Source organism: Drosophila navojoa, chromosome 3, assembly GCF_054131105.1.
Source record: "Drosophila navojoa isolate 15081-1374.11 chromosome 3, UAZ_NAV_1.0, whole genome shotgun sequence".
NCBI classification, from domain to species: Eukaryota; Metazoa; Arthropoda; class Insecta; order Diptera; family Drosophilidae; genus Drosophila; species Drosophila navojoa.
Window position 1 is genome coordinate 4,082,154 of NC_142891.1, and position 24,828 is coordinate 4,106,981.

The 24,828-nt window shown below is 34.7% G+C and overlaps 2 protein-coding genes and 1 long non-coding RNA gene across 11 annotated transcripts in view; 2 read left to right on the forward strand and 1 right to left on the reverse strand.

Moving 5' to 3' along the window:
• The window catches only part of bun (TSC22 domain family member bunched), a 129,913-nt gene that overhangs the window by 51,089 nt on the left and 53,996 nt on the right, over positions 1 to 24,828 (forward strand). The window contains exon 4 of one of the 9 annotated variants that reach the window (XM_089258521.1): positions 5,456 to 7,520. The exons of the other annotated variants lie outside the window; for them this stretch is intronic. Coding sequence (XP_089114647.1) covers positions 5,456 to 5,486 — 31 coding nt within the window. The 3' untranslated portion in view covers positions 5,487 to 7,520. Of the gene's footprint in view, positions 1 to 5,455; positions 7,521 to 24,828 lie in introns of those variants that run through there. 9 annotated transcript variants of the gene reach the window in all.
• LOC115562116 (uncharacterized) lies at positions 3,322 to 4,855 on the reverse strand. Its single transcript, XR_003980063.2, has 2 exons — positions 4,572 to 4,855; positions 3,322 to 4,517 (listed from the first exon to the last, which is right to left on the reverse strand). It is a non-coding gene; the product is annotated as an uncharacterized LOC115562116 (long non-coding RNA).
• On the forward strand, positions 19,568 to 20,479 carry t-cup (tetleys-cup). Its single transcript, XM_089258531.1, has one exon. It carries the CDS (start codon positions 19,738 to 19,740, stop codon positions 20,464 to 20,466), a length of 729 nt encoding a protein of 242 aa, XP_089114657.1. The 5' UTR covers positions 19,568 to 19,737; the 3' UTR covers positions 20,467 to 20,479.

Sequence of the window (24,828 nt, forward strand, 5' to 3'; positions counted from 1 at the left end):
AACAAACCTCATGAAAAATGTAAACATTCCAAATTTATAACAGAGCAGAGCAACAACAACAACAATGAAAGGTCCTGCTAACCTACTAAAAAACCCGAAGGTGATTGCACTGCCAGAGCCTACCTAGTGCAACCGAAACTACTCCCCGTTCTCGTATAATACCTCACTAAATAGTTGAGGCACGCGATTTTGCGACTCGCCTTGGGGTCAACAATTTCTCGGAATGCATTTACAGGCATCTATTTGTTGCTATTGTCGTGGTTATTGTTGTTACTGGAGTTGCGTGACTGAATTTTAATGAAAATGCATTTTAGAGTTTGGCTCGTAGGCTTTTTTTTTTTTTTTTTTTTTTTTTTTTGTAGCCTTTTAATGCATACAAATTTGTGTAAGCTTTATAATTGCATTTAGTTTTCAAATTGTATTGAATTGAGCTCGCATAAGTTTTGGAGCACTGCAGAGGAAGAAGAAGAAGAACAGGAACCTGTATATGTAAACAAAAATATGACTTCTTGATTTAACTAATCGGGGCATGTTCAATTATTTAATCATGCTGTGCTTAATAAATAAAAACAAAATCTGTGTAGAATATTTGAGGAACAATAAACATTGAATATTGAATTGAAACAATGAAGATAGCTTGAAATTAATGGGGCACTAAGAGAACACTAAATATAAGCATATATTTATATATTATACATATATTTAGTTATTAAAAAAATACAGTTAATTAATTTTTTAATATTCAATTGAGTACATATTAACAAAATATATTTTTTTAAAACTGTTTATAAATATTTCAAGTTAAATTAAAATTTTTTGAACTTATAAAAAAAACATTTTATAAGAATGGTCTTAACTCAATTATTTTTTACAGCATGTGAATCAAGTAAATATAAATAAATATTTGATTAAAGACAATGTGCACAAATATATGTTGTCTTAGATAATTGAATAATTTAATTAAGATTTAATAATCCTTATATGGCCTTTCAGCCACTCACCATACATCTGTATGTAAAAAATATGCCAACAGAAGAGACGATGTCAGCTTTTATTTATATTTTTAGTAACCTCTTCAACTGTCCTTCGCGCTGCTTGCGCTGCCAGCGAATTAGCATGATTAGCATGCCCAAAAACAAAGTGAATTAAGCAAAGCCAACAAATGCAAATAAAAAACCCCCCTGGCCACGCCCCAAAAATAAAGTTAAAATTCACTTTGTTTATTTTGCATAATGATAAATGAATACAATTTCAAGATTTACAAAGCGCATACAAAAAAATAAAACTCAGGCAGATTTATTTTGATTTTTATTATTTCTTCTTATTTTTTTTATAACGACTTTAATTAATTTGTTGGGTTTTTTTTATGGTCTGGCAACGCTTTACATGCATAAAAACAATACCGGTTTGGCTGTTGATTTTTACGTTGTTATTTCTTTTTTTTTTTGGTAGTTTTACACAATTAATTTCAATTTGGATTAACTTTGTCATTGACACGTCGCTACGCAGACCCAGGGGCAAAAAAAAAAAACAAAAACAAAATAAACTACAGCAAAAATTACCATGCTGCATGCAAAATATTCCCAGTTTCTACCTATATATATTCATGTGTGTGCGTGTGTGTATATGCATATCTGTAATCATATTCAACTTTCACTTTCGTAAGCAAAAGCTGCAAATATTGTGATCTGAGGTTGATTATCAATGCCTGCGAGCCACAGTCAAATGACAATTGTGATTGTCAACAGGTGGCAACGCCCAAAAAGAAATCACATTATTTGGCGAGGGTATATCATATATATGTATCCAATATATGCTAAACCTTAAAAATTTGTTTATATGTCTAGTTTTGAGCTAGTGAATCAAATTATCAAGGAACTGAACTAATTCATTTTATGGAGTATGAATATACGGTTTAGGAATGGAATATATGGCATATGGTATATGATATGGGGATACTTCATATTTTATTTAAGTATATATATAGATATTTTAGGCATGTATACATCCATTAATGGATTATTAGTGAAAGTATCGTTGGGCTTAATTAGTCTTATATATACAATAATATATATGTATATTTAGGTTATTTAGTCGTTGACTCTACAAATATAATTCTTTTTCCATTCTGAACCATAAAGTATATATACATATATATACTTTGAAATCATTTTTCAATCTTTGTGTTTTTTTAAAGATGATTTATTTTGTTTTTGGAAATTGCGTAGGCCTCAACACACTCAGCCACCCTAGCTGCCCGTGCCTCCCCCTTCCTTATATCGTATCCTAAATAAATATAAGCGTGGGCGTTCTTTAGATTTATGCCTAAGATGTTTCTTTTCACAGCAATTCTGTTTTGTCGGTCATTTTTTTTTTTAATTTCTGGAAATTAAAAATGTTTTACTAGAAACGCAAACGCCTGCAATTTGTTGTCACAGTGAAGCTTGTCTAAAGGTAGCTCCAAGTATATTTCTGTGACTTCCACTTTTATCTCCAATTTCGAAACTTACCATTGATAATTATGCTTATCAAATGTATAGATAGTCCAATTACAGATAAGCTTTCAGACCTTATGTCGCTCTATGTGCTACATTCAAGAACCTTTTTTTATGCATTGGTAAATGTTACTCAAAGTGTGGACTTTGTGCTGGGGAAACTTATTCGTCAGCCATTAGGGTATTCTTATCTGGCAATAGAGCTTTTTATTGGAGGGAATACTGTATTATATTAGTATGGTTTCGCGTCTATTGAATATTAATGTTAAGCAATAATTTATTATATTTTTAAGGCTTGGCTCCAAGCTTGAATTGCTAATTTAAACAAGATTGAAGCCAGAAAACATTTTAATAATAATCAAGCTGTAAAACGTGTTATATGTATGTAGTCTAAAGAGCGAGCGAATAAAGTAAAAGTCATTTGAGGATCATACAAAAATTGTTTATTGTTATTGGAATTTGAAGAAAACAATTTTTGTTTTAACGTGATATTTAAAAAAATATATATATTAATTTCCTTAATTAAAAGAAAAATAATAAGCTCAAGAAATAAAATGCAATTGTTTTGCTGCCTGCCCAGCCTGATCAATTTTGAATCTTTTTACCACGCTTTGCACTACTCAACACTGTTAGCATTGTCTCTTACAACACTGGCGCTGTTTTGGCGTTGCTTTCGTTTGCTGCTTTTAGAGTTGAGAAAAAAAGATATTAATAAATTATCTTATTATATTTTCTTTGGAATTGTCAAACTCTTTGTTTATATTTGATCAACACATTTATTTTCCATAAAATATAGCTTAATTATTAAGGACACAAATATATAAAGTAAATTGTCGACTATGTATGTGTAATTGTGTATGTAAATGTAAGTACAAATATTGCTTACATCTAATTACAATAACGTTTATAATTAAAATCACAATATAATCGCTCTTTCGAAGAGGTTTTTTACTCCTCTTCTTCTTCTGTTTTTCATGATTTTCATGTTTCACATTTGCGTGTTTGTCTTTGTATAGAAGGAATCAAGCATCAATGAACCGAGTGAAGCAACCGACGAACAAACGGGCACACTGCCAAAAGTGTTGAAACATTCATTTTCTGCTGCTTTTGGCAAGTGTGCCCTAATTTTTTTTTTTTTTTTTTTGTTTTGTTATTGAGCACGCTCAGCACTCATTCACTCACATTCTCTTCAGCTGCTGTAGCTGCTGCTGCTGTTGTTGTTTATAGAACGGTCATGGCGATGAACATGAGCAAGACGATGATGAGCCAAGGGCAAATGAACATTAGGCAGGCCACCTCAAACATATTTGCGCTGTAGTTGCTGCCTCCTCTTTGCTCTTTATTCTATTTTGTTTTTGTTTTTGTGTTGAATATAGATCTCAGGTGGTGGACAACTTGTTGCTCTGCTTGCACTTGTAGTGGTAGTTGCAGTTGCTCTTTGCTGTTGATGCTGCTGCTATTGCTGCTGTAGCTGCTGTTGTTGCTATTGTCACACAGTTTATACGCTGTTTGCTAGCCTTTTTTTTCGCACAACTATTACGGTTGCTTGTTGCCGTTGTTTCTGTTTTGGTTTTTTGCTTCTGTTGCGTCTGCTGCCATAACACAACGACCGTACGACGTTCACTGTCACACTGAACGGCTAACCGCTTCGAATGTCTGCTGCCTTCACTGCCTTTGCTTTGCTTTGCTTCGCATCGCCGGTTTGTTTGCCTTCTTATGTGTGCGTGTGTGTGTATGTGTATGTTTGTTGGCAATCGTCAATCAGCCTCTCTCGTTCAGCACTCGACGCTGTTTCTTACGCTCCGATCGGTGCTGTTACTGCTCTCTCTGTCAATCTCGCTCTCTTTGTGTCACTCTCTGTGTCTGCCGACAGCGCTTATAAATCCGCTTACCTTTGCAATTGGAGCTGGCGCTGGTGCTGGTGGAGGGTACAGCAATTGCGTTTTATTTCATTGACCCCGGGGCAAATGATGATTTTGCTCGTTGCTGCATTCCGCATGAACAAGCACAATTCTAACAGAACTAATCGAAGCTTGAAGAGCGCACTTATCAGTGAGAAGCTGAGCTTTGACTTACAGTGCAATGCAATCGTAAAAGCTGCCACCGAATCGCATAGAGAGGTGCTTCAAAACTGAAAGCTTAGAATAAAATAGCTTTTTCTTCCCAATCTTTTAATAAGACATCAGCTCGATGTAATGTGTATCAGGTCCAAGTGGCAGATTTTTCAAGGAGCTGGAAATTTGAAATACTGAAAAGCCAAAAGGGATGTTCCAAAAGTGATAAATTAGGAAAAATTTGTTAAAATCGTTTTCCAAGACATATATACTTTTGTCTGAGATGCTAAAACTAAACTGAAAATATTTGTGTGTGTCAGGTACTTACATAATTTTGAATAGGTAAATGTTTTAAAACCAAAGGTGTAAATAGATTTATTATATATACCTTAGACACACTGCATTGCATACATTTCTCTAAAGTTGATTAAAACTTTTCCATTGACGAAACGCTTATCTGTTCGACCTTTACAGAACTGATTCGATTGTAATACACTATGAGGGCCATATGGAAAATTACAGTCAACCTGTTTTGGAGTTGGTTTTCTCTCTCTTTTGCTCTTTCCCTTCGTTCATAGCTCTTCAATTCGATATGCATTGTCATTAATAAAGACCGCAAGCACCAACGATCTATGCCTAATCTTATCAGGGCTCTCTTTAGCCACACAAAATGTAATACACATGTCCCCAGCTACTTCAGAAATTGGCAATTGTGCTAAAAATATTGTATGACCCATAATATAAATATAATAAAAGTAATATATGTGTATATGATCGTATCAAGTCGCTTGTATATTGAGGGACTTTTCTGTTTGTACAATTACAAATTGATTGGCTTAATTAAAAAAAAAAAAACTTTAACTTCGACTGCTTATTAAATCTATTTATATTCTTGTTTCATTGCAGGTATGTTTGTGACTCATGTGTTTTACTATAATTAAATAGATAGATGAGTGTAAGTAATAAGTATCAATTATATAAAATGGAATGTGGGGATACATATATCAATGTAGACATTTATAGAATATATACAAAAAATAGAAAATATACATAAATATATAATGATTGAAAATTGCTAAGCCCATATACGTTTTCCTCAGTATATGAAGTTTTATATAACTGTCGTGGAGCTTGACAATAGAATTCTAATAAGAATTTCATAGGAATGCGTTGCATGAAATTGAATACCGTCAATATATAGAGAAACAAACGTGCCTATATCACGAATAATCTCCTATATACATATATTTTTGCGATATACAGCTACAACTGATTAAAGTGCTTTTCCAATTGCCCAACTGTCCAAACACTCTGTACACTTTCTTTTGTTTATGTTTTGCGACCTATGTAGGTCATGTGCCAGTTCTGCCAAACACAGAGTGAGAGAGAGAGAGAGATAGAGAGGGACTGATAGGGGTTTAAGGAGAGCAACAGCAGATGCAAGGAAACGCATGCAATTAACATAGTTCACTCAAGTAAAAAGATGAAGGAGCAGACAAGTGGACGAGTGTCCTTAGCCTATGCCGTTGATTCGGGTCCAGTGTCCTTCCCAACAGTACTTAACTCGTGGCTTACGACATTGATTAGACAGAGCCTCGAGCCGAGTGACTGTGATTAAATATTTACATTTATTATTTGTTTTGTCATTTCTTTTTGTTTTTGTGGTCCTCGCACAAGGTCCTTAAAATTGTGCGCCTCGTTGATTATTTATAAATTGGCGTAATTAGTTAGACAGTCAGCGAACCATCGACAACGACCCAATCAAAATTAGGACAATGAGCGCCAGAGAGGCAGAGAGAGAGAGAGAGAGAGAAAATAAGAATTCACTGCTCTCTCACATCGCTCTCAAAGCGTGCAGCGTTCATTTCTGCAAGGCAGCAGCAGCTAGCACACATACACACACACACACACACGCACACCCTCTCTCACGCTCTGTCTGCTTCGCTAGCTGTCTGTCTATTGTTGTGATTGCTGCCAGTTCACCACTCACACAACGCACTTCACCTCACCTTACCATAGCTCACCACTTGTTTAGCAGCGATGACCCAGCCACATTTGTTTGTATTTGTATTTATGCTAAGCATATGCGCAGGCGCCTTTTGCAGCAGTAGAGCATAGTATGTGTGTGTGTGTGTGTATATGTAGTAAATCGTTTAACGTGCTCTCTGTATTTATATGTGTGTGTATACGTGCGCGAGAGAGCGCGGAGCCTAGTGGCATGGGCTAATTAGTTTGTGTGGCAGCACTGCTTGGGAACGGGCAACCACCCACACACACACACACACACACATGAGCACGCACTTTGCCTGGTCGCTTTTGCCTAATCAAAGGCAATTGCAACATAAACTTTTGCGCGCGCTCGCTCTGCCGCTCTCACGCTCTCGCTCACGTGGCAGAAATGAACTTGCAGCGAGCGAGAGAGAGAACTCGTATATGTGTCTGTGTGTGTGTGTCTGTGCTGCTGCTGCTTGCGCTCATCTGCATGACCGATGAACGCGCCAAACGGGTAAAACACAAAAAAGCTACCCTCAGAGTGCTGCTGCGGCTGTCAATCTATACTTTGGCTTCTTTCTAACCAACAAACAACACACAGGCAAAGCAATTCTGTGTGAATAAGTGAAAAGATAATTTATAGATAAATATAAATATATTTAAATTTCAAATAGCGAAACACAAAAAAAAAAAAATAAAAATAAAATTCGCTAGTTAACGCTGCCGCGTCTTATCTCGCGCCCCTGCAGCAAGCAGTAGCAGCTCGTCTCTGTGTGTATGAGTGTGTGTGTGTGTGTGTGCGCGTTTTTTCACTGGTATTAGTGGCAAATGCGGAAGTTGTCGTCGCTGCCATCGTCAGTCTTCGTCGGACTTCGCAAGTGTGCAACGCAGTTGCTTACATCAAATCAAAAAAAATACAAAATAAAAAGCAAAGTGCAAAGTAATTTGTGTTACATAAAATACAAATAAAAATAGAAAATCAAATTAAATATAATTAGAGCTGTGCAATTTTTTTGTTATTATTATAAAACGTACGAATCGCAATCAAAATTCATTAGCAAACGTCTCAGCCCTAAAACTCGACCAGGCGTCCGTTTCCACTCTCACGCGTTCGCTCTTCGCGCTCTCTCTCTCTCTCTCTATCCCTCACTCGCTCTCGCTCTCCTCCACACACAGTGTACGTGTGTGTGTGTGTGTGTGCGTCTGTGTTGCAGTAATTAAACGTGCGTGCAGCCAGCTGCCCCTTGTGCTTCCCCCTTGCTCCATATTATCTCGCCCCCCACCGCTCCATCACACTACAGTTACTTTGGCAGTTCTCTAACTGTTTCGCGCCTATTTCGCCTACTCGTTTCTATTCCCGTTCGTCGTGTGGAGCAAGCAACAAAAATTTCATTCATGGAAAACAAAAACAATCTAGAAATTGCCTTTAATAACGGAAATATATTTATTAAAAGGTAACGAAAATTCATTTTTATTGTTCGAAATTCAAGTTTTTTTCTTTTGATTTTCAATTGTTTGACTAAATTCTGATACATATTTATCAACATATCAGAAACCTCGACATAACATTCCTTATCTTTAATCCCAAATCTCTCTACATTCATATGCAAATTGTATATAAGAAGTCCATTCAAGGCTACGCATGCGCTCTATTTTAGCAGTTTTATTTTAAGGGAGAATTTGTAGTGTTATATAACAGTTGTTAAGGTCAAAGTGAAAGTGATTTAGCTGAAGGTCTAACTAAGCATTTTAATCGCACCTCATTTGCGAGCTAGTTATTCTGGTATTTTTTAAATTGACATCAACTTGGCTCAAGGCTCAGAAAAATGAATGTTAAGTGCTTTGTTAAGTGATATTTAATGCGGACTTATATTTAGTTTTGACTAGTAATAGTTCAAGGGTTTTCTTTTTTTTTGACATAACATTTTAAGTGATAAATATTAAAATAAACAAAATGAATCAAAAATGAATCGAAAAAATTGAACAAAAAAAACTTATAATAATAATAATAAAAAAAAATTAAACAAATGAAAGGATAACATTAAATTCAAAAATAAAAATAAAATAAAATCAAAATTAAATTAATTTAAATTTGTTAAGTATTTTAATGTGTCAAGGCATCTTCCCAAATAAAGAATCACAATATATATTTATAACGAGGCTTTCCCTTTTTGAACTGAATCGTTTCATCATATTGAACAAGTTCCCAAGACAACATTCGGAACCATCGCTGTTATTGAGCGTTTAGCGGTTTTTCTTCAAAACCAAAAATCGATTATTCTTGCTACAATTCCTTCTCATGTCCAAACTGGCAAACTAGTTCAGTTCCCCCAAATTGTAAGTGCTATCATTAACATGTTTGGCAGAGCCCATAAAAATCAACATATGAACACGCCTCTACACAAACAACCCCTGAAATTAATCCATATATAAACTCTTGCAGAGCATGCGATGTTTATCTCCAACATACACAATAATCACGCGTCCAAATTCGAAGTTTTTGGCAACGTCTTCCTGCTAGATAAAGCCAGGCACAGAAGTTGATAGTGGGATAGCGAAAAGCAGAAACAATAGTCCAATGCCATTTGGTATGTGAGTGTCCTTAACGTCCGAAATAGCCTTCGTCAATCAAATGGCCTTTTGAATAGCTCGCGATAAACCCCCCACAAAAGTCGCCTCATCAAATTGCTTTTCCAATAATTTCGCTTGAACTTGTTGGGATTTCCATGAATGTATGTATGTAGATGTGGATACATAGTACATAGGGTGTACGACACAGGTATGCCAGGGTCATTGCATCAATTGAACTGTGCAACATGCCTCTTCTGGCAGCATTTAAATCAACAATTCCTACTCGTATCACCTGAATTGTCTGTCCATTGATTTTGCTCAATTCTATTGATTGTCTCTGTCTCTGTCTCTATTTTACACACTCTCCATCTCGCTCGTTTTCTGTCTTGCTATTCATTCATTCAGCTTGGCTTTCTTATTCTATTTTTGTTTTGCATAAGTTAAGCATGTGGAATACCGTTTTTAGACAGCGAAATACCCTGGATAATTTACATATGCTATATTTTAGTTTATACAAGAAGCTAAAATTTGAAAATGCTTCATTGCATTCTTTATAATATGTAAATTTACTTTTGTCATGTTATCTTAAGAACACGCATACCAAATTATATAGCTCTATTCTTACTTAACTCAGAGATTGGCCTACGCATATAGATAGATGTAGGTATTCATGGCTATTCACTCAACCAACTGTTGATAGACATTTGTCTATCGCCTCAATTGTGACTCAGTTCTCTGCCAGCTGATATACCCCATTACAGGGTATATATGTATATACAATGAACTACATTGTCTTATAGTCATCGCAGTCGTTGTCTACGTCGTCGCCATTGTCATCTTTCATGGCTTCGTTTTCGATTACGCAATGCTCACTCGATTGCTGAAGTTTCATTTCATTCATTTCCACATTGTGGATTTTTCGTTGCCAAAAACAACAACAGCAACAACGACGCCAACAACTGGCGAACAACCCCTTTGTGGGTTTCCTTGGTTAGTCGCTGCGTATACGCAATATTTTTATAACTCTGACCACATTTCCTGGCATGCAGGCAGGGTGACCTCAACCTAAGTCAACACACCCCTACACAGAAAAATACCCAAAATAATAATAAAAGTGAAATAAATTGCCAGCTGGAATAATACAACTGCCATCGAGACAAACTCAAATGTCAATTTAAGCATTAGCTTTTCATGATCATTACGATCATTATGATGATTTAGCCAAAAGCAATAATTTTGCTAGCTCTTAATACCCTATGAACTGAATGGTGCTTAGAGAGGCTATGATGAGGTATCAAATGGAATATGAAAATATACCTTAATCCATTCTACTCTGATAAGGAAATCTTGAGAAATACCAAAGAAATAAACACTCCAAGGGCAAATGCTTATCCTATCTTTTATGTTATCTATATAGTTCCAATAATAATATTGAAAGATATATAGAATAATATCTATTCTCATAACTATTCAATTATAATTAATTTGTTTCCTCTATAAATATTTATAAATTTGTAATAAAAACTTTCCCTTTATCTTATATATGCATAAATATTTATATACTCACACATACAGGGTATTCCTAAGTTGTTCACTTTCTTGTCTCTCATTTCTTTTCGCTTGAATGCAATTTTATTGTTGTTGCGGTTTTTTGTGCTTTTTGCCTGTTTTGGCATTTTGGAAAATGAATTTGAGATTTTGCTATGCTGATTATTTTGGCATTTATTATAGACATTTTTCAATTGCTGTTGTTGTCGTTGTGCGATTTGTTGTTGCCATAGAGCTACCCACTTTGATGATAGGCTAGTCGCCGGCCACGTCCCTTGAGGTAGATCGCCACACAGCTGCCATAAGATTGTTGCCCCACACGTTAATTTAACTAATGGCCCTACGGCCCATTAAGAAGACACGACTTTTCGCCTGCATAAATCTATATAAGAGTGGATATACATACATATATATGTACATATATATACTCATATTCGTATTTGCGTCAGCTGTGTGAAACTTTATGGAATTCATCGAGTGGCGCGCGCGGTTTCTTTTGAGTGGATTAAGCGATAAAGTTGACTCTGAGGGGTGCAGCTGACGTCGCTTAGAAAAGCATCAATTGATATTTATTGACTGGCAGATCATATCGACTGCTTGTCTATTAAGTATTTCTTGGAAGAATTGTAGAAACTTACATTGTTGATGATGATTAAAATATCATATAAGTTGTAAGAAGTGTTGTAATGATAGGGTTAATATATTGACTAATGTTCATTGAATAATTTGTATTTAGGGTTTTTCAAGCACCGCTTTTTAAATGCAATTTATATTAAATAGAGAAAATGCTATTATTTATTAAAAATATGTTATAGAAAATAAATTATATTTAATTTGATACAATATATATACATAAGCTTTAACTTCAATTTAAAACTAGCTATTCTTGAAATGAAAAAGTTAGCTTAGATTATAGATATATATTCTTAGGGAGCTATAAGGAAAAGATCATACCTAAACCATACAGATATTGATGAGCTGCTCTAGATTTCTTTAAACTTTCCACTCCAGGGAAGTGCAGCTAGGAAACTATAGCTAAATAAGTGAATTGGCTATGTAAGACTTGGACTACAAATCTTAAATCAATGATAGAACTTTGACAATTGAAGTATAATACATGGTTTATCTTTTCCACACAATTTCAGTTGAATTACTAAACTAGGTTAACTAAGTAGCTAATCTTAAGCTCTAAGTAGAACTTATTGTTCTTCAAAATATTGATGGACTGTATAAATTCGATTTGGAAATCATAGAACTTCATCTAAACTGTATTTAACATTATAAATCATAGATGCAACTACAATTACCTCATATTACACATGCTCCTTCAAATAGTTTCCTCTCATGTTCGTACTCAAAATCCATTCCAAAATATCTATCTCCTATATATATATATCTTTCGATCTCCAAGCTCATTTAACATAGAAACTACATCTGCTGTTTGCCTCTGCACATGGCTGTAAAAGCTGAAAATATCAAGTTGACCTCCAGCTATTTGGGTTACATTAAAATGCTTGATGTGCTATTCAGTTATTTATTGCTCATACGCAACGTGCTACATGGACATAAGCAAAAAGAGAAGTGAATTGAATTTGTTGAAGCTGCTGAGCAGTTGAATATCGCATTGAAAAGTGAAATTTGATAAGAGAGCGTGCCCCCACATGAGGGATTGCAGCTGCTGTCGGTGGCAATAAACTCTAATAATGTTTCATAAAAACGAAATGTACGTGCTGTGCTGGGCTGCCACAGGCAAGAGATGTATGCTTAGAGCTGCCAGTGCGTCTGTGTTGCTCTGCCTCTGCCTCTGCCTCTGTCTCTGCCTCTGCTTCTGTCTCTCGTTGCAACAAAGAACTTAACTCAAATGCCAACATGTGCGGCATTTGGGTTGTCTCACATTTCCTTGCAGCTGCCGCCCACTTGCCACTACATGCCACATGCCACACACTACTGCATGCCGCATGCCACATGCAACATATTTAGGTCAAGGTTGCGCTAGCTGCTGCGAATGTGTTTTTTTTCCCTCTATTTTCTTGGAATCTGTTTTTATTTTTTTTGTATTTTTTTTTTTGCTCCCTTTTGTGTGTTGCTGCAGTGTGCAATGCGCTTTTAGAACGTTGACGAGTCCTTTGGCAACGTCCTTGCTGCTGCTGCTGCTGCTTTATTGTGGCACAGCGCAATGACGCGTAGCACACGCACACACACACACACATATATATAGAAATACAATTCACATAGATACTCTGCTGTCACTACTGCCGCTTGTAGTTTGCATAATTTCGTTATTCACGTTAAATGCGCGCTTTCAACGCCTTGATTTTTACCCCCTGCCCGCCGCCAGCTTTCGGGCTCCTTTATGATGTGCATAAATTTTACGCTTCAATGCGTTTATTCTCAAACTCAAACACACATGCACAACACACGCACACGCACACACACACACATATTATATAGTTGTATATATACTCCCAGGTCCTTTGACAATTTTCGCTATTTTCGTCTATTATGCGAAAATTATGCGTAACTTTCTGAATAGAAATTTAACTTGAGCAATAATGTCTTTTGGGGGCTGAAGAGAACTACTCGTGCTATTCAATTCAATAAATAGCTTACATATTTCATGAGCTTCTCCTTCTGGGCTGTAGTTAGGCCCGCAGTCTTTCGCTGTGCGTTGGCTAAAAGTTGTTAGGAATTCGAGTGCTAAAAGTTAAGACTACTGCAATATTAAGAGTTGTAAAAGTCGCAATCCTATTATGAACTTTCATATGCTCTATTTTCGTTTGAAGGCCTTTCATTTTGCTAAAAAGAAACTTGTGCGATAGATTTTGGAAAAGAAAATTTTCTATACTCATTGCAATTGAATTTCAGCATTTTGTTTTAGATATTTTGAATCAACCGATTGTATCTATAGCAAAGGCAATATGTTTTCCAGCCAAACAGTTCCGTTTCATAAGCCCCAAGAACTCTGCATAAAGCTGCTATTTCAATCGTTTTTATTTACTTCCGAAAAATTATATAAAGTATATAATTACCCCCATTAAGGTCTGTCACGCCTTCTTCCTCCTGATATATACATTATTCCTGTTAAAAACGATTCTAAATTCCTAGAATTCAATGAAAAATGCACTTAAAAAAATTTGTTGAGGCTCAAAAAATCAAATAAATAATTTTTCCAAATATTTTTATATATCTAAATAAAAAAACAAAAAAGCAAATACATAATTTTTGCAAATATTTTAATAAATCTAAAAATATTTAATACAATAAAAAACATGCTGAAATTAATAGAAATATGAATTTCCAATTATTGTACAATAAAAAATATATATTTTTTTTAATGTAAGCTTGAAAAAGTAATTTAATAAGTTTTAGAAATTTTTCGTAAATCAAGTTATTAAAAAAAAAAAAACACATTTTTTAGAAGCTCAACTTAATTGAAATAAATTCAAGTTATTAGCTGATATCTTTTTTTTTTTATTTATGAATGAATTTTCTTAGTTAATTTGTTTGCTGTGCGAACTATATTATGGCTTTAGCTCAAAGTTCACGTTCCATTGAGTCTTCAATGCTGTGTTTCTATATATATATTTATATACATATACATGTATACAAGTCACCCACGACTATTTCGCTAAGTACGGTTATCCTTGTCAAAACTGACATTTCCTTCTTATGTATATATAGTATATATGAAATTCTTAATTTGAGCTGCCTTTGGCCAAAAGCCCTGTCAACGTGTGGGCGACAAGCCTTGGCAGCCCAAGCATTTTGACATACAAGTATATATATATATGTATATATACATATATATATATATATATACATTTTGTGTTTTGTGTTGTGCATTCCATTTGAATAGAGATTTTCTGGCTATGAATACATTTCCATGGCAGGATCTTCATCCCACGTTGGGCGCCAAAGCTCATTTTCATTTTCATTTTCAATTGAGTGCCGAGCGAGGCTGTAAGTATGCGTGTGTGTGTGTGTGCTTGTCTTTGTGTGAGTGCTGTTGTTGTCCAAGGTCTCTAGCCCTAACAACTCTGGTACTTGTCATGCACTTGGCAACCCTACCCTAGCACACACACACAAACACTCGTCGAGTCATCAAATGCTACGTCAAGTGCCCACACACTCAGAACGTGACTTGTTTTTGGTCCGAGTCAAAGTCAAAGTCAGGGTCGTCATTCAACCCGTTGTACGTTCATTAAAAAGGGCCCTAAAATTTGAAAATCTCAACTGTTTAATAAGTGTCCGTCCACCACCGCCAAGCACCGGCCCCCTCCCTCCTCTGCCACAACAGCCGCCTCTTCAAGTGGGCCAGCTTTGGCCTTGCTTTCAGTTCTAGACTCCCCCGTAATAAAAATAAAATATGGATATACATGTACCTCTTTTAATACCCTTTTGGGGGGCATTTGCATTTTTATAAAATTTGAAATGCCTTTAAAATTAGCAATTATTACATTAATTATTATTAAAGAATCTTAAAAAAATTTTTTTTTAAATCAGTTGAATGTAAGCTATATGGGTAAAAGTTTTAGAGGTAGGCAGAGTTTATTAAAATTTGTATAAAAATACTTTTATTTTTTTAAGGGTATTAAAACTACAATATTTCTAAGAGTATCAAAGCTTCGACCTGCCATTCTCGCTTGCTTATATACACATGTATATATATACTTTATTTTATATATAAATATATATTTTTTTTTCGTTTCCACATTCTCACGTTGATTTAATTTTGCATCTAAAGCACGTGTGCTTCAGCTTGTTGCTGCCTTAATTAAATATGTTAATTAATTTCGTTGTAAACACAATTTTTCTTTTTCAATGTTTTTCTTTAGTATTTTTATTTTATTTTATTTTTTACATTTTCATATATTTTTTTTGGTGTTGGCCGCTCACCTTATCATGGCGGCAACATCTTTTTCATTTAGCTCGTGCTTGTTGCTTGCTGTGTTTTACACTTGTAAAAGTCGCACGTTGACATAGCTGCACACACACACACACACACACACACAGATATGAGGGGGCGTGGCACTCGACAGCCCAGCTGTCATAATTCCAAAACAAAACTGTCAACGTGTGCGACATTTGTTGCCAACTGCCTCACTGAGCGACTGCCTGACTGCCTGACTGCCTGACTAACGAGCAAGTTTTTCAAAAATAATCAACATATTTCGGTCTGTCCGCTTGTCAGTGTGTTTGTGTTTATAGTAGGGTAGCTCAAGAGAAACTACACGTATTTTTTGCTATAAAAATTGCAAATATGAACTGACTCTATCAGCTTAAATTGAACGCATCTATTCCAAATTTATATTTTATGCCCAAAGCCAAGCCTATCGAACTTAAATTTAAATAGTTTTCATATTTCTGCATTAGCAATAGTTTTGATAAGTTTACGCTTTAAATATCCCATTATGACGATTTTTTTTTTTTTTTCATTTTTTATTTTATTTTATTTATTTTTATTATTATTTTTTTTTTTAGTCTAACCAACTTCTTTCAATCAAATCTCCACTATGATCCTCGGCTCTATCGCTTCAGTATATACTGCATTTTTGCTTGAGAAGCTCAACAGTTAAAATGCGAAGCTTTAAAGCTCAATTCATTTGTCTCTGTTCTACGCATTAAGCTTAAGCTTATGCAATTGTTAAGGATGTGAGTGTATTACAGTGGCGTCTCAGCAAGAGCATACACGCTGCTATATGAGTGCTATCTTTCTCCCTCTCTCTCTCTCTGCTTCTCTAGCTGTGTAATTTATGATTGCCTCGCAACGAGGCAAACGGAATGTTAATTAAATGCTTGGCTCATATGAATAAATGTCTCTGATTATGAAGCATGCAATGCCTATCAACACTCACATACACAGACGCACACACACACACACACACACACATGAACACACCTAGATACACACACACACACGCACACCTGCTCGAAACGAGAATTGGCAAATTTTGTAATACAATTTTCCATTGATTGAAAATGTTTGGCAATTGCTTAATGATTGAATTTTGCTTCGGTTTCGTTTTTTGTTGTTTTAATTTGTATGTTTTCATTTGAAACGTAAACAATTTCTTTCCTGGCGGTTAACAGTTGCGATATGCAAAGTGCACGGCTAACACAACAACAACAACAATAACAAAAACAACAATAACAATAAACAAGAGAAATAATTAACAGCAACTGCTAACATGCATGTTCAATATACAAAATGGCTGCATCGTTAGCCAACAAAATGGCGGCTAGCAGCAACAGTTGCAGCAGTAACAGTAGCAGCAGCAGCAGCAGCAGCAGCAGTGCAGTAACAATGCTGCAGCAACAACAGCAACAGCAACAACAACAATTGCAACAACAAACAAACATTGGCCCTATGGCCGCTTCCGTCATACAGCCCGATTATTTACTGAATAATGATCGCGGTTTATTTAAGGTTTATTGTTTTATCAAAGATTTTATTGGGTAAGTAAAATGCATAACAACGTGTAGCTAGCTACAGTTAACAATCAGAATAAACAATATTGTTGATGTACAGATATGTTATGTATATATGCATATGTATGTATATATTGTATATATATTTGTAGAGTTCAGCCGGCAAGTTCATGGAAACTGAAATTGGCTACAGCAAAATTGCACAAGCAATAAATCTTGTAATATTTCAGTAAATATATGTGCAATATGAAGAAATAATATTATATAATATATAATATATATATATAATATGTTTACTTTAACTTGTTAAATAAAAATATGTATATATTATGAAAAATTGGATAAAGCCTTTTCAATTAGGGAATTCATACCATAATAGAATCTCTTCATGTTGGACAGGTCTCTAAAATAAATAAATTATTAAGTTGTAATAACAATATATACTTTATACAGAACAACCAGTTATAAAGACTTCGCTTATAGCGCTCGTACGGTTATTACGACGAAATTTTTGGTTCCCTAACAAATTTATATGAGTATGGACTATACGGTTATAGATATTATAGCACTTTCAGGATATTACCACAGTGTCTTGAGCGTCGCTATAACCGTATTTCACTATATTATTATAATTCTATATACAATATATTAATATCCTTTAACGAGCTGAGTCGAGCCCTGTCGTCCTATTCTTTTGATCTCAGCGATCTTGTGAAAACTTGACACTTAAAAATTTTAACTTTGACTTACAGTAGTTCGTGTGCAGGGTATATCAAAGTCTTGCTGACTAAAGCTTTTTTACTCATGCAATATGGTTACAAAAACAACAAAGTGTGTCAAGCTCAATAATGAACAGAAATATGAGAATATAAGCTCTAAAATTTCTTTTATATTCTCTAAATCTGTTTATAAATTTTTATAAATTTTATTATTAATTTCCATGTCTACAAAATTCTATTGGGAACCGAATCAGTTTCAAGGATATAATATTATATTTATATAAATAATATCAGAAAAAAAAAAAAAAATAATAATAATAATAATTTGGCAAGTTTGAAGTTAGTATGTCAACGTATCCTATCATGTACATTAAAAAAAAAATAAATATTTTTAAAAATTGTTTATATAGAGAACCTGTACCAGATAATACCCAATCATCAACCACTTCATAGAGCTCTAAGATGCTTTATACCTGTGTGTGTTACACAGTGGCTGCTACTGTTGCTCTGTTGTAAGCCCTTAGCCAAACACTTTCTGCTCTGTGTTATTTATTTGTTTGCTCATTTTACATTGCTGGCCTGGCCTCTCCCAGTGGAATGCAACACCCTGTATATGAAATATGTATTTTGTATTTGCTGGCGCTTATCATATGACACTTGTGTTTGTGTATGTGTCTCACTCTCTCTATCTCTCTCTCTCTCTCTCTCTCTCTCTCTCTCTCTCTCTGTCTTTCTTTGTCACTCTGTTTATGTTTGTTTATTTGTATGTGTAATTCATATTTAATCAACTGATAACTGTATAATAAAAAATATTTATGTACACTTTGTATCAACGTCTCTCGCCTTTTCACTCTCATTGAAAACATTATCAGGCCGTTGGGTTTGGGTGCTCGTATTTCTGAACTCCTGTTATTCCCACTGCCATTATCACCTGCTTAAAGTGGGTCTGGCCGTGTGGCACTCGCCTGGCCTGATATCATTTTGATACGACGACTGCCTGCTGTTATCAACGCAAATATTTGCTTGCTATACGCACTGCGCAGCTGTCAACTGTGCTGTGATCCGAAGAGAAAAGCAAAAATAAAATAGCTTGAATAAAAGAAAATTTGTGAACTTAAATTGTGCAATTAGCATCTGGATTTTGTAGGCTTCATCGGGTATATTGTTATCGAATCTGAAATATTTATGATTTGTCGACGATCTATAGCTCTGAATAAAAGTGTTATTTATGAAATATGATTGGAATTTGTGATTAAAGATATTTGATTATTGAGCCTATCTTACGTAATAGATGCTCATTCTCATTTTATATAAAAATAATAAAATTAAAAGAAACTCTCCTTAAATATAATTTGTCCCCCATTAATGTCAATATTTTATTGTAGATCTAAAATAGTTTTCTTTATATAGTAGCGAAAAATTGTATTCAAGTTCCTTTCGAAATTTATCTATTGAATTAAAAAATAAAACAAAAATAAGTTAAAATTTTCTCAGAATATGCCATAAATAATATCAATTAATTTTACTTCTTATAACAAAAATTTATAAAAGTTTTCTAGGCTCAAAAATCAAAGTGGCAAAAAATACTCTAATATATTAAATATAAAATAAGAGACCAAACAAATTTTTGTAATTTTAAATTTGATTATTTAACTTTGTATTAACCCAACAAAATTTTTTTCGAAATTTTTATTGACTTACATGTCATTCTAACTTGACACCTAGTTTCACTCCTAGATAAAAAAAAAAAATTCAGGTCCAGGCTGGCCATGAAAACCTTTGGCAAATCGTTGTGTAGTATCGTCGCAGTTACAAACAAAAATTCAGTCACAATCGAACTGCAAAAAGAATAAATATCAGCTCTCGTAAAAAAACGTTTTTTTTTTTGTTTTTCCAAAAAAGTAAATTCATTAATCCAATTTGTCTAAAATGGCTGAGGAAAATGGAATATTTAGTGCATTTCTAATATTCGGTCTGATTGTGGTTGGCTACTTTTTTTGCTACTTTTATCAGAGGTTCAGGCAAGCCGTTTCTGGGCAGAGCAAATCCAATCAGGACCCGGCAAAGCCGCCAGAGTTGCCACCGTTTCCGTTTACCCGTATGACATCAAATCAATTGCTGGAATACGATGGCACGCGCCATGATGGACGTATTCTGATTGCGTTCAAGGACAAGATCTATGATGTCACGGCTGGCCACGAGGAGTTCAGCTCACAGGGTGTGCTGGGCTGTGTGGCCGGAAAGAATTTCTCTGGTTACTTGGAGCGCGCTCTGCAGCCGCGCGAGACCATTGTCGAGTATATAAATCGCTGGGATACGCTGCTCGATAAGAATTATCCCATGGTTGGGCTCCTAATCGACGAGGAGGAGGAGATGCAAGATAATTCATTGGTTAACTCGGAGACGGGCATTATGGAGGAGAGTTTGGAGGATATCAATCGTGATAATGATAATGATAATGAATTTGGAAATATTACATACATAGATAGCTCGGATGTACAAGTGATTGAATCGACATTTGAGGACGACGATGTCAACGAAACGGTTATCAAAGTTCCGGTGGGCAAAGTTCAAATGAAGGATGTTCCCGAAGAGGCCCAGATACACGATACATCCGAGACGCCACTTGGCGCTGCAATTTCAGAAAAAACTTGTTAAATATTAACTGGCTTTTGTTGCTTGTTTTGCGTACCATGTCTTGTTCTTGTGTTAATAAACTGCAGCATCACACACACACAAACAAGAAAAAATTGTTGTAAAGGAGATATGGGCGAGGTATGATATGAAGGGAGTTATGATAAAGGCTACTGACTTTCCTGAAGCCATTCAATATGGATTTTGTCATTTATAAGTAAGAGAAAGCTTGCATAATTAGGATACAGACTCTTTGGTAGCTTCAGGCTATATCCTAGTCAGGCAGTTTCAAATGACCTTGGCGCCTTCAAAATTGAAGGAGAGTCCTAGCAAAAAAAAATGTATAAGACCAAACCAAAGAGGTTCTCTCCTGATTGATTCTCATGCACTTCTTAAATATTTCTTTAGCTGAACTCCATATAACAGCTATATATACAGCCGCTTTAGTTCTATCTAAGCTGAGTTGAACGCTTGATAGCTTTTCCTATATATTTATACATGAAAGAGCAAAAATTAATTTTAATTTTGGGTAACTTGAAACCTTCTGTAAGTCAATTCCAAAAAACCTCTAGCATTACCTTGAACTTCTCTTTTTTTTAAGTAACTTGAGAACTTCAGCACGAAAATTCCTTAAAACCGCCTACAACTTGTACTTTGCTCATGAAAGATCTGAGAAAAAAAAATAAAAAAAATTCATGCTACAAAGGCCACGGTCACTAATTGTGTGAGCGAAAAATGTTCTAGACATCAATTAACCGTCCGCCCACTTTTTGACATTTCAAATGTGAACAAGAACAGGGCAAGAGCATGACTGACTCAACGCCTGTCAGATGACTGATGAAAAATTGTTGTAAATATTTTAGACTGTCGCATGTGAATGTGCGAGCAACCCACTAGAATCATCTCTATATATGGCCTTATATGATAGCCAGGTGGACAACTGCCCCCAACTAGATGCTAGTTTCATTTCATTTTCGTTTTCATTTCACAGCTGACTTCGCACTTGGCTCGAAAGTTATATCCGATTCTTAATGCATTTATTTTTATAGATTTACCAATACATATGCATTCACATTAACATTTCATTGACAAGATTTTGGCCGGCATGGCTGTTGGCCAAAAGTGCATTCGATTCTTGACGTCTGCGATTCTCAGTTTATTTTTATAAATTTTCGATTGGCTTTGCGCTGTTGCCACTCGCTAAACACGCCAATTAATTAAAAACATCGACTATACATTCGCTCTGCTGTTGCTGCGTCTTTTTTGCGTCTTCACATTGCAATTTGACAACATTTGAGAGCAGTTTGTAATGCCTGTCCATGAAAAATTAGATATGTTGTATGATATGGAATGGTAATACAATGCGATGGAAAGGATAATACTAAAGAATCTTAATGTAAATACAACTAAATTTCCCTAACTATACAAGTTACATATAATTTGGGGCATTTTCTTGTCTTTTACTAAGGATATTCTATATTGTTTAACATTTTTATACAATGTCTTATACCATTTATTAATTGTTCTTTACTTTTGTATTTCTTTGCAGGTGAGAATAAACATTCAAATAATAAGTTACTAGATACTAGGCTAGACCTATGTATAACACCCCTAAGATGGGTTGAAAGTAGTAAGTATAACGACGTATGGATGGGTATTTATTGGAAATGCCAATCGAATAGAAGAAATATGGAAATATAGATAAGCATTTATTGGGAATAATAATCGAATAGGAGAAATATGGAAAGGTTTTTAGCTTTCATGGTCAGCTTATGAGCTAGTCAATATAATAAAGTCCATCTCTTTTCCTACACAACTTGTCTATCAATAGAGCACCTTCCAGTGTTGCACAACGAATACAAATATGTCCAGTATGTCAGCTAGGCAATAATAAATCAAATATGTTTACAGTTTACAGTTAGTTTCTTTTCTTGAAGGTTCATACATATACATACGGTAAACCCTTTACAGTGCTGCACAACTAAAGTAAAACCATCTTGCTCTATTTACTCAATTTATTACCCAATATCAGTTCGAAAAGGTTTACACACTGAATATTTTCTTGGAAGCCTTGTGCTTTGGTGCGTCTTTGTTATCTCAGCAACTCTGGCTTACCTTCTTACAATATTTGCTTACTTACCGTTATGTCGTACGATCGAATGTGTTTACCAACACTAAGCCCCCCCAGGGCAAACACGAAAGAGCTTTACACAAGCGAAAACCCTTCACTTCCAGTTTGAGTTCACTTGAAAGATTGTTCTTATATTTGGAACTGGAGAACAGTGTGTACACACTGCCTAACTGATATGGTACCGCAAGTCTTTCCGCAAACTCCACAAGCACATATAGTCGTATATATTGAGTCGCAATTAAAAACGCCTCACAAATGTTGACTCTCTCAGCTGCTGTAAGTGCTGTAAAAACAAAAGCGTTAAGCCAAGTGCGCTGGCAGGAGAGTAGAGAGGGAAAGTATTCGAGACAATGACAGTGTTGAATAATGATGCAGACAGCTTGTCAACATTTCGCATTTCTTTTGGAACTTTCTACTCTTTTGTTGTGTTGACGTCTCCGATAAACCTGAGCGCTTAGCATAGCGTATATCGCAATTAAATGCCAATTAGAAAAAAAAAAAATGTTGCCAATAGATACAAATTTTGTATTCTCTATTCATTCGGGTTTTGCTTACGTGCGAAATATATGTACACAATTCTCTAATGAGCCAATAAATTTAGATTACGTATACGCGCAGGTGGCCTGCTGCAGCAATTTTCTTAAATCAAAAAGGCAGAGGCACACAGAGACTGCGCATGGCATGCATGCTGCACATTCTCATTATATACCCTGTAAGAAATGGTAGACAAGAGAGTGTAGTATGCATAGAAGGGATGCATATGTTACATATGTGAGATATATGCATATAATAATACTACAATTTTTATATGTGATATATTCTGTGTGTTTCTGGAGAGCATTATCTAATACTCAGGCATTTTTCATGATATATAGATATTTATCCATATATAATATATCTCCAATAACTCAAATGCAGTTAAAAATTGAAATGAAGTCAAATTATATGTATATATGTAGGAATATTCTTATATATAGTAAAAAGTGATATTCATATAGAAGAAATTCTCTATTTACAATCTTAGTTAATTTTCTTCTATAGATATATGTATTTTATTCCACCTTGTATATATGTCTATATATGTCATACGTCCTTACTCACTATAAATGAGATTTTAATATATCAGTAGAAATCTTACTCTCAAAATTTCACATTCCTCTTTCAATTTTAAATTTTCTAGGATATCTGCCTAGTCCATGAATATTATCATTGATATAATTCTCATTTGTTGCGCTTTAGTTTAGCTATATTTTCGACGTATTCACCGCGATAAATTTCACGCTAACTCAACACTTGGCGCTGTTCGCAATTAGCGCGCGCTCCCCTCTTAATGCCGATTTTTCGTACTCCTCTCGCTGCACAGTCCATGTGAATATTTAGTTGGTTTTGGTTTTTTTTTTGGCACATAATAAAATGTCGACGCTAGAGCGAGACTATCGTGAACGGAAAAACTGCTTTCATCAACAGGTTAAATTAATGATAATCATCGTCGCAGCAGCTGTAAGCCGTTATATATATATATGGATATGTATGTATACATACGTATTTACGATATATAATGCGTTTTTGTTTCGGTTCCAACTATTTGCAAATGACGTCTCTTGTTAGTTTTATTTTGTTGTTATTTTATTTTGATTGCTGTAAGTGCTTTGTAATCAGGCACACGCTTATCAAATGCTGCTATTCAGCTGTTCTAGCTGATATATTGATTGACATAATAGCGCTTATACCAAAGGTGTGTGTATATATAGTGGATTGTGCTAGAATTAGGTTTGATTTTCAGTAAATGCATTTTGTATTCAAATAGGGTTTGTTGAATAATTCAAAGAAAAAAACTAACTTTTGGCTTAAATCTAAACTTTTTTAGGTTTAGTTTAGAATAAAGTAACATTAAATATATAATATTATTTTAAGTACTCCAGATATCAGAGTAGCTGAATTGATATTTGTAAGATATTTTCCAGATATTTCCCTTAGAATAATTCCCAGAAGAGCAACATAAATTGCTTATATTTTGGAGCGGGGTTTTTCTATAAAAAAAATCCCTTAAGTATTAATGGAGACGATTTATGTGCTTGTCTATTTAAATATAAATTAAAGTATATATGGTATATATATACTAAACTTGAACCCATTCGAACCCGTTTAACTATCTCCACCCACTGGTGCCATAATTCTTATTATTGACTTGTTCATTTATCAACGACAGCAAAATAATTTTGCTTTCAGGCAAATACTTTTAAGAAACAAATTTA

What these genes read in the sequence shown, in the direction of transcription:
- t-cup (XM_089258531.1), top strand. Translation starts at nt 19,738, where the DNA reads ATGGCTGAGGAAAATGGAATATTTAGTGCATTTCTAATATTCGGTCTG.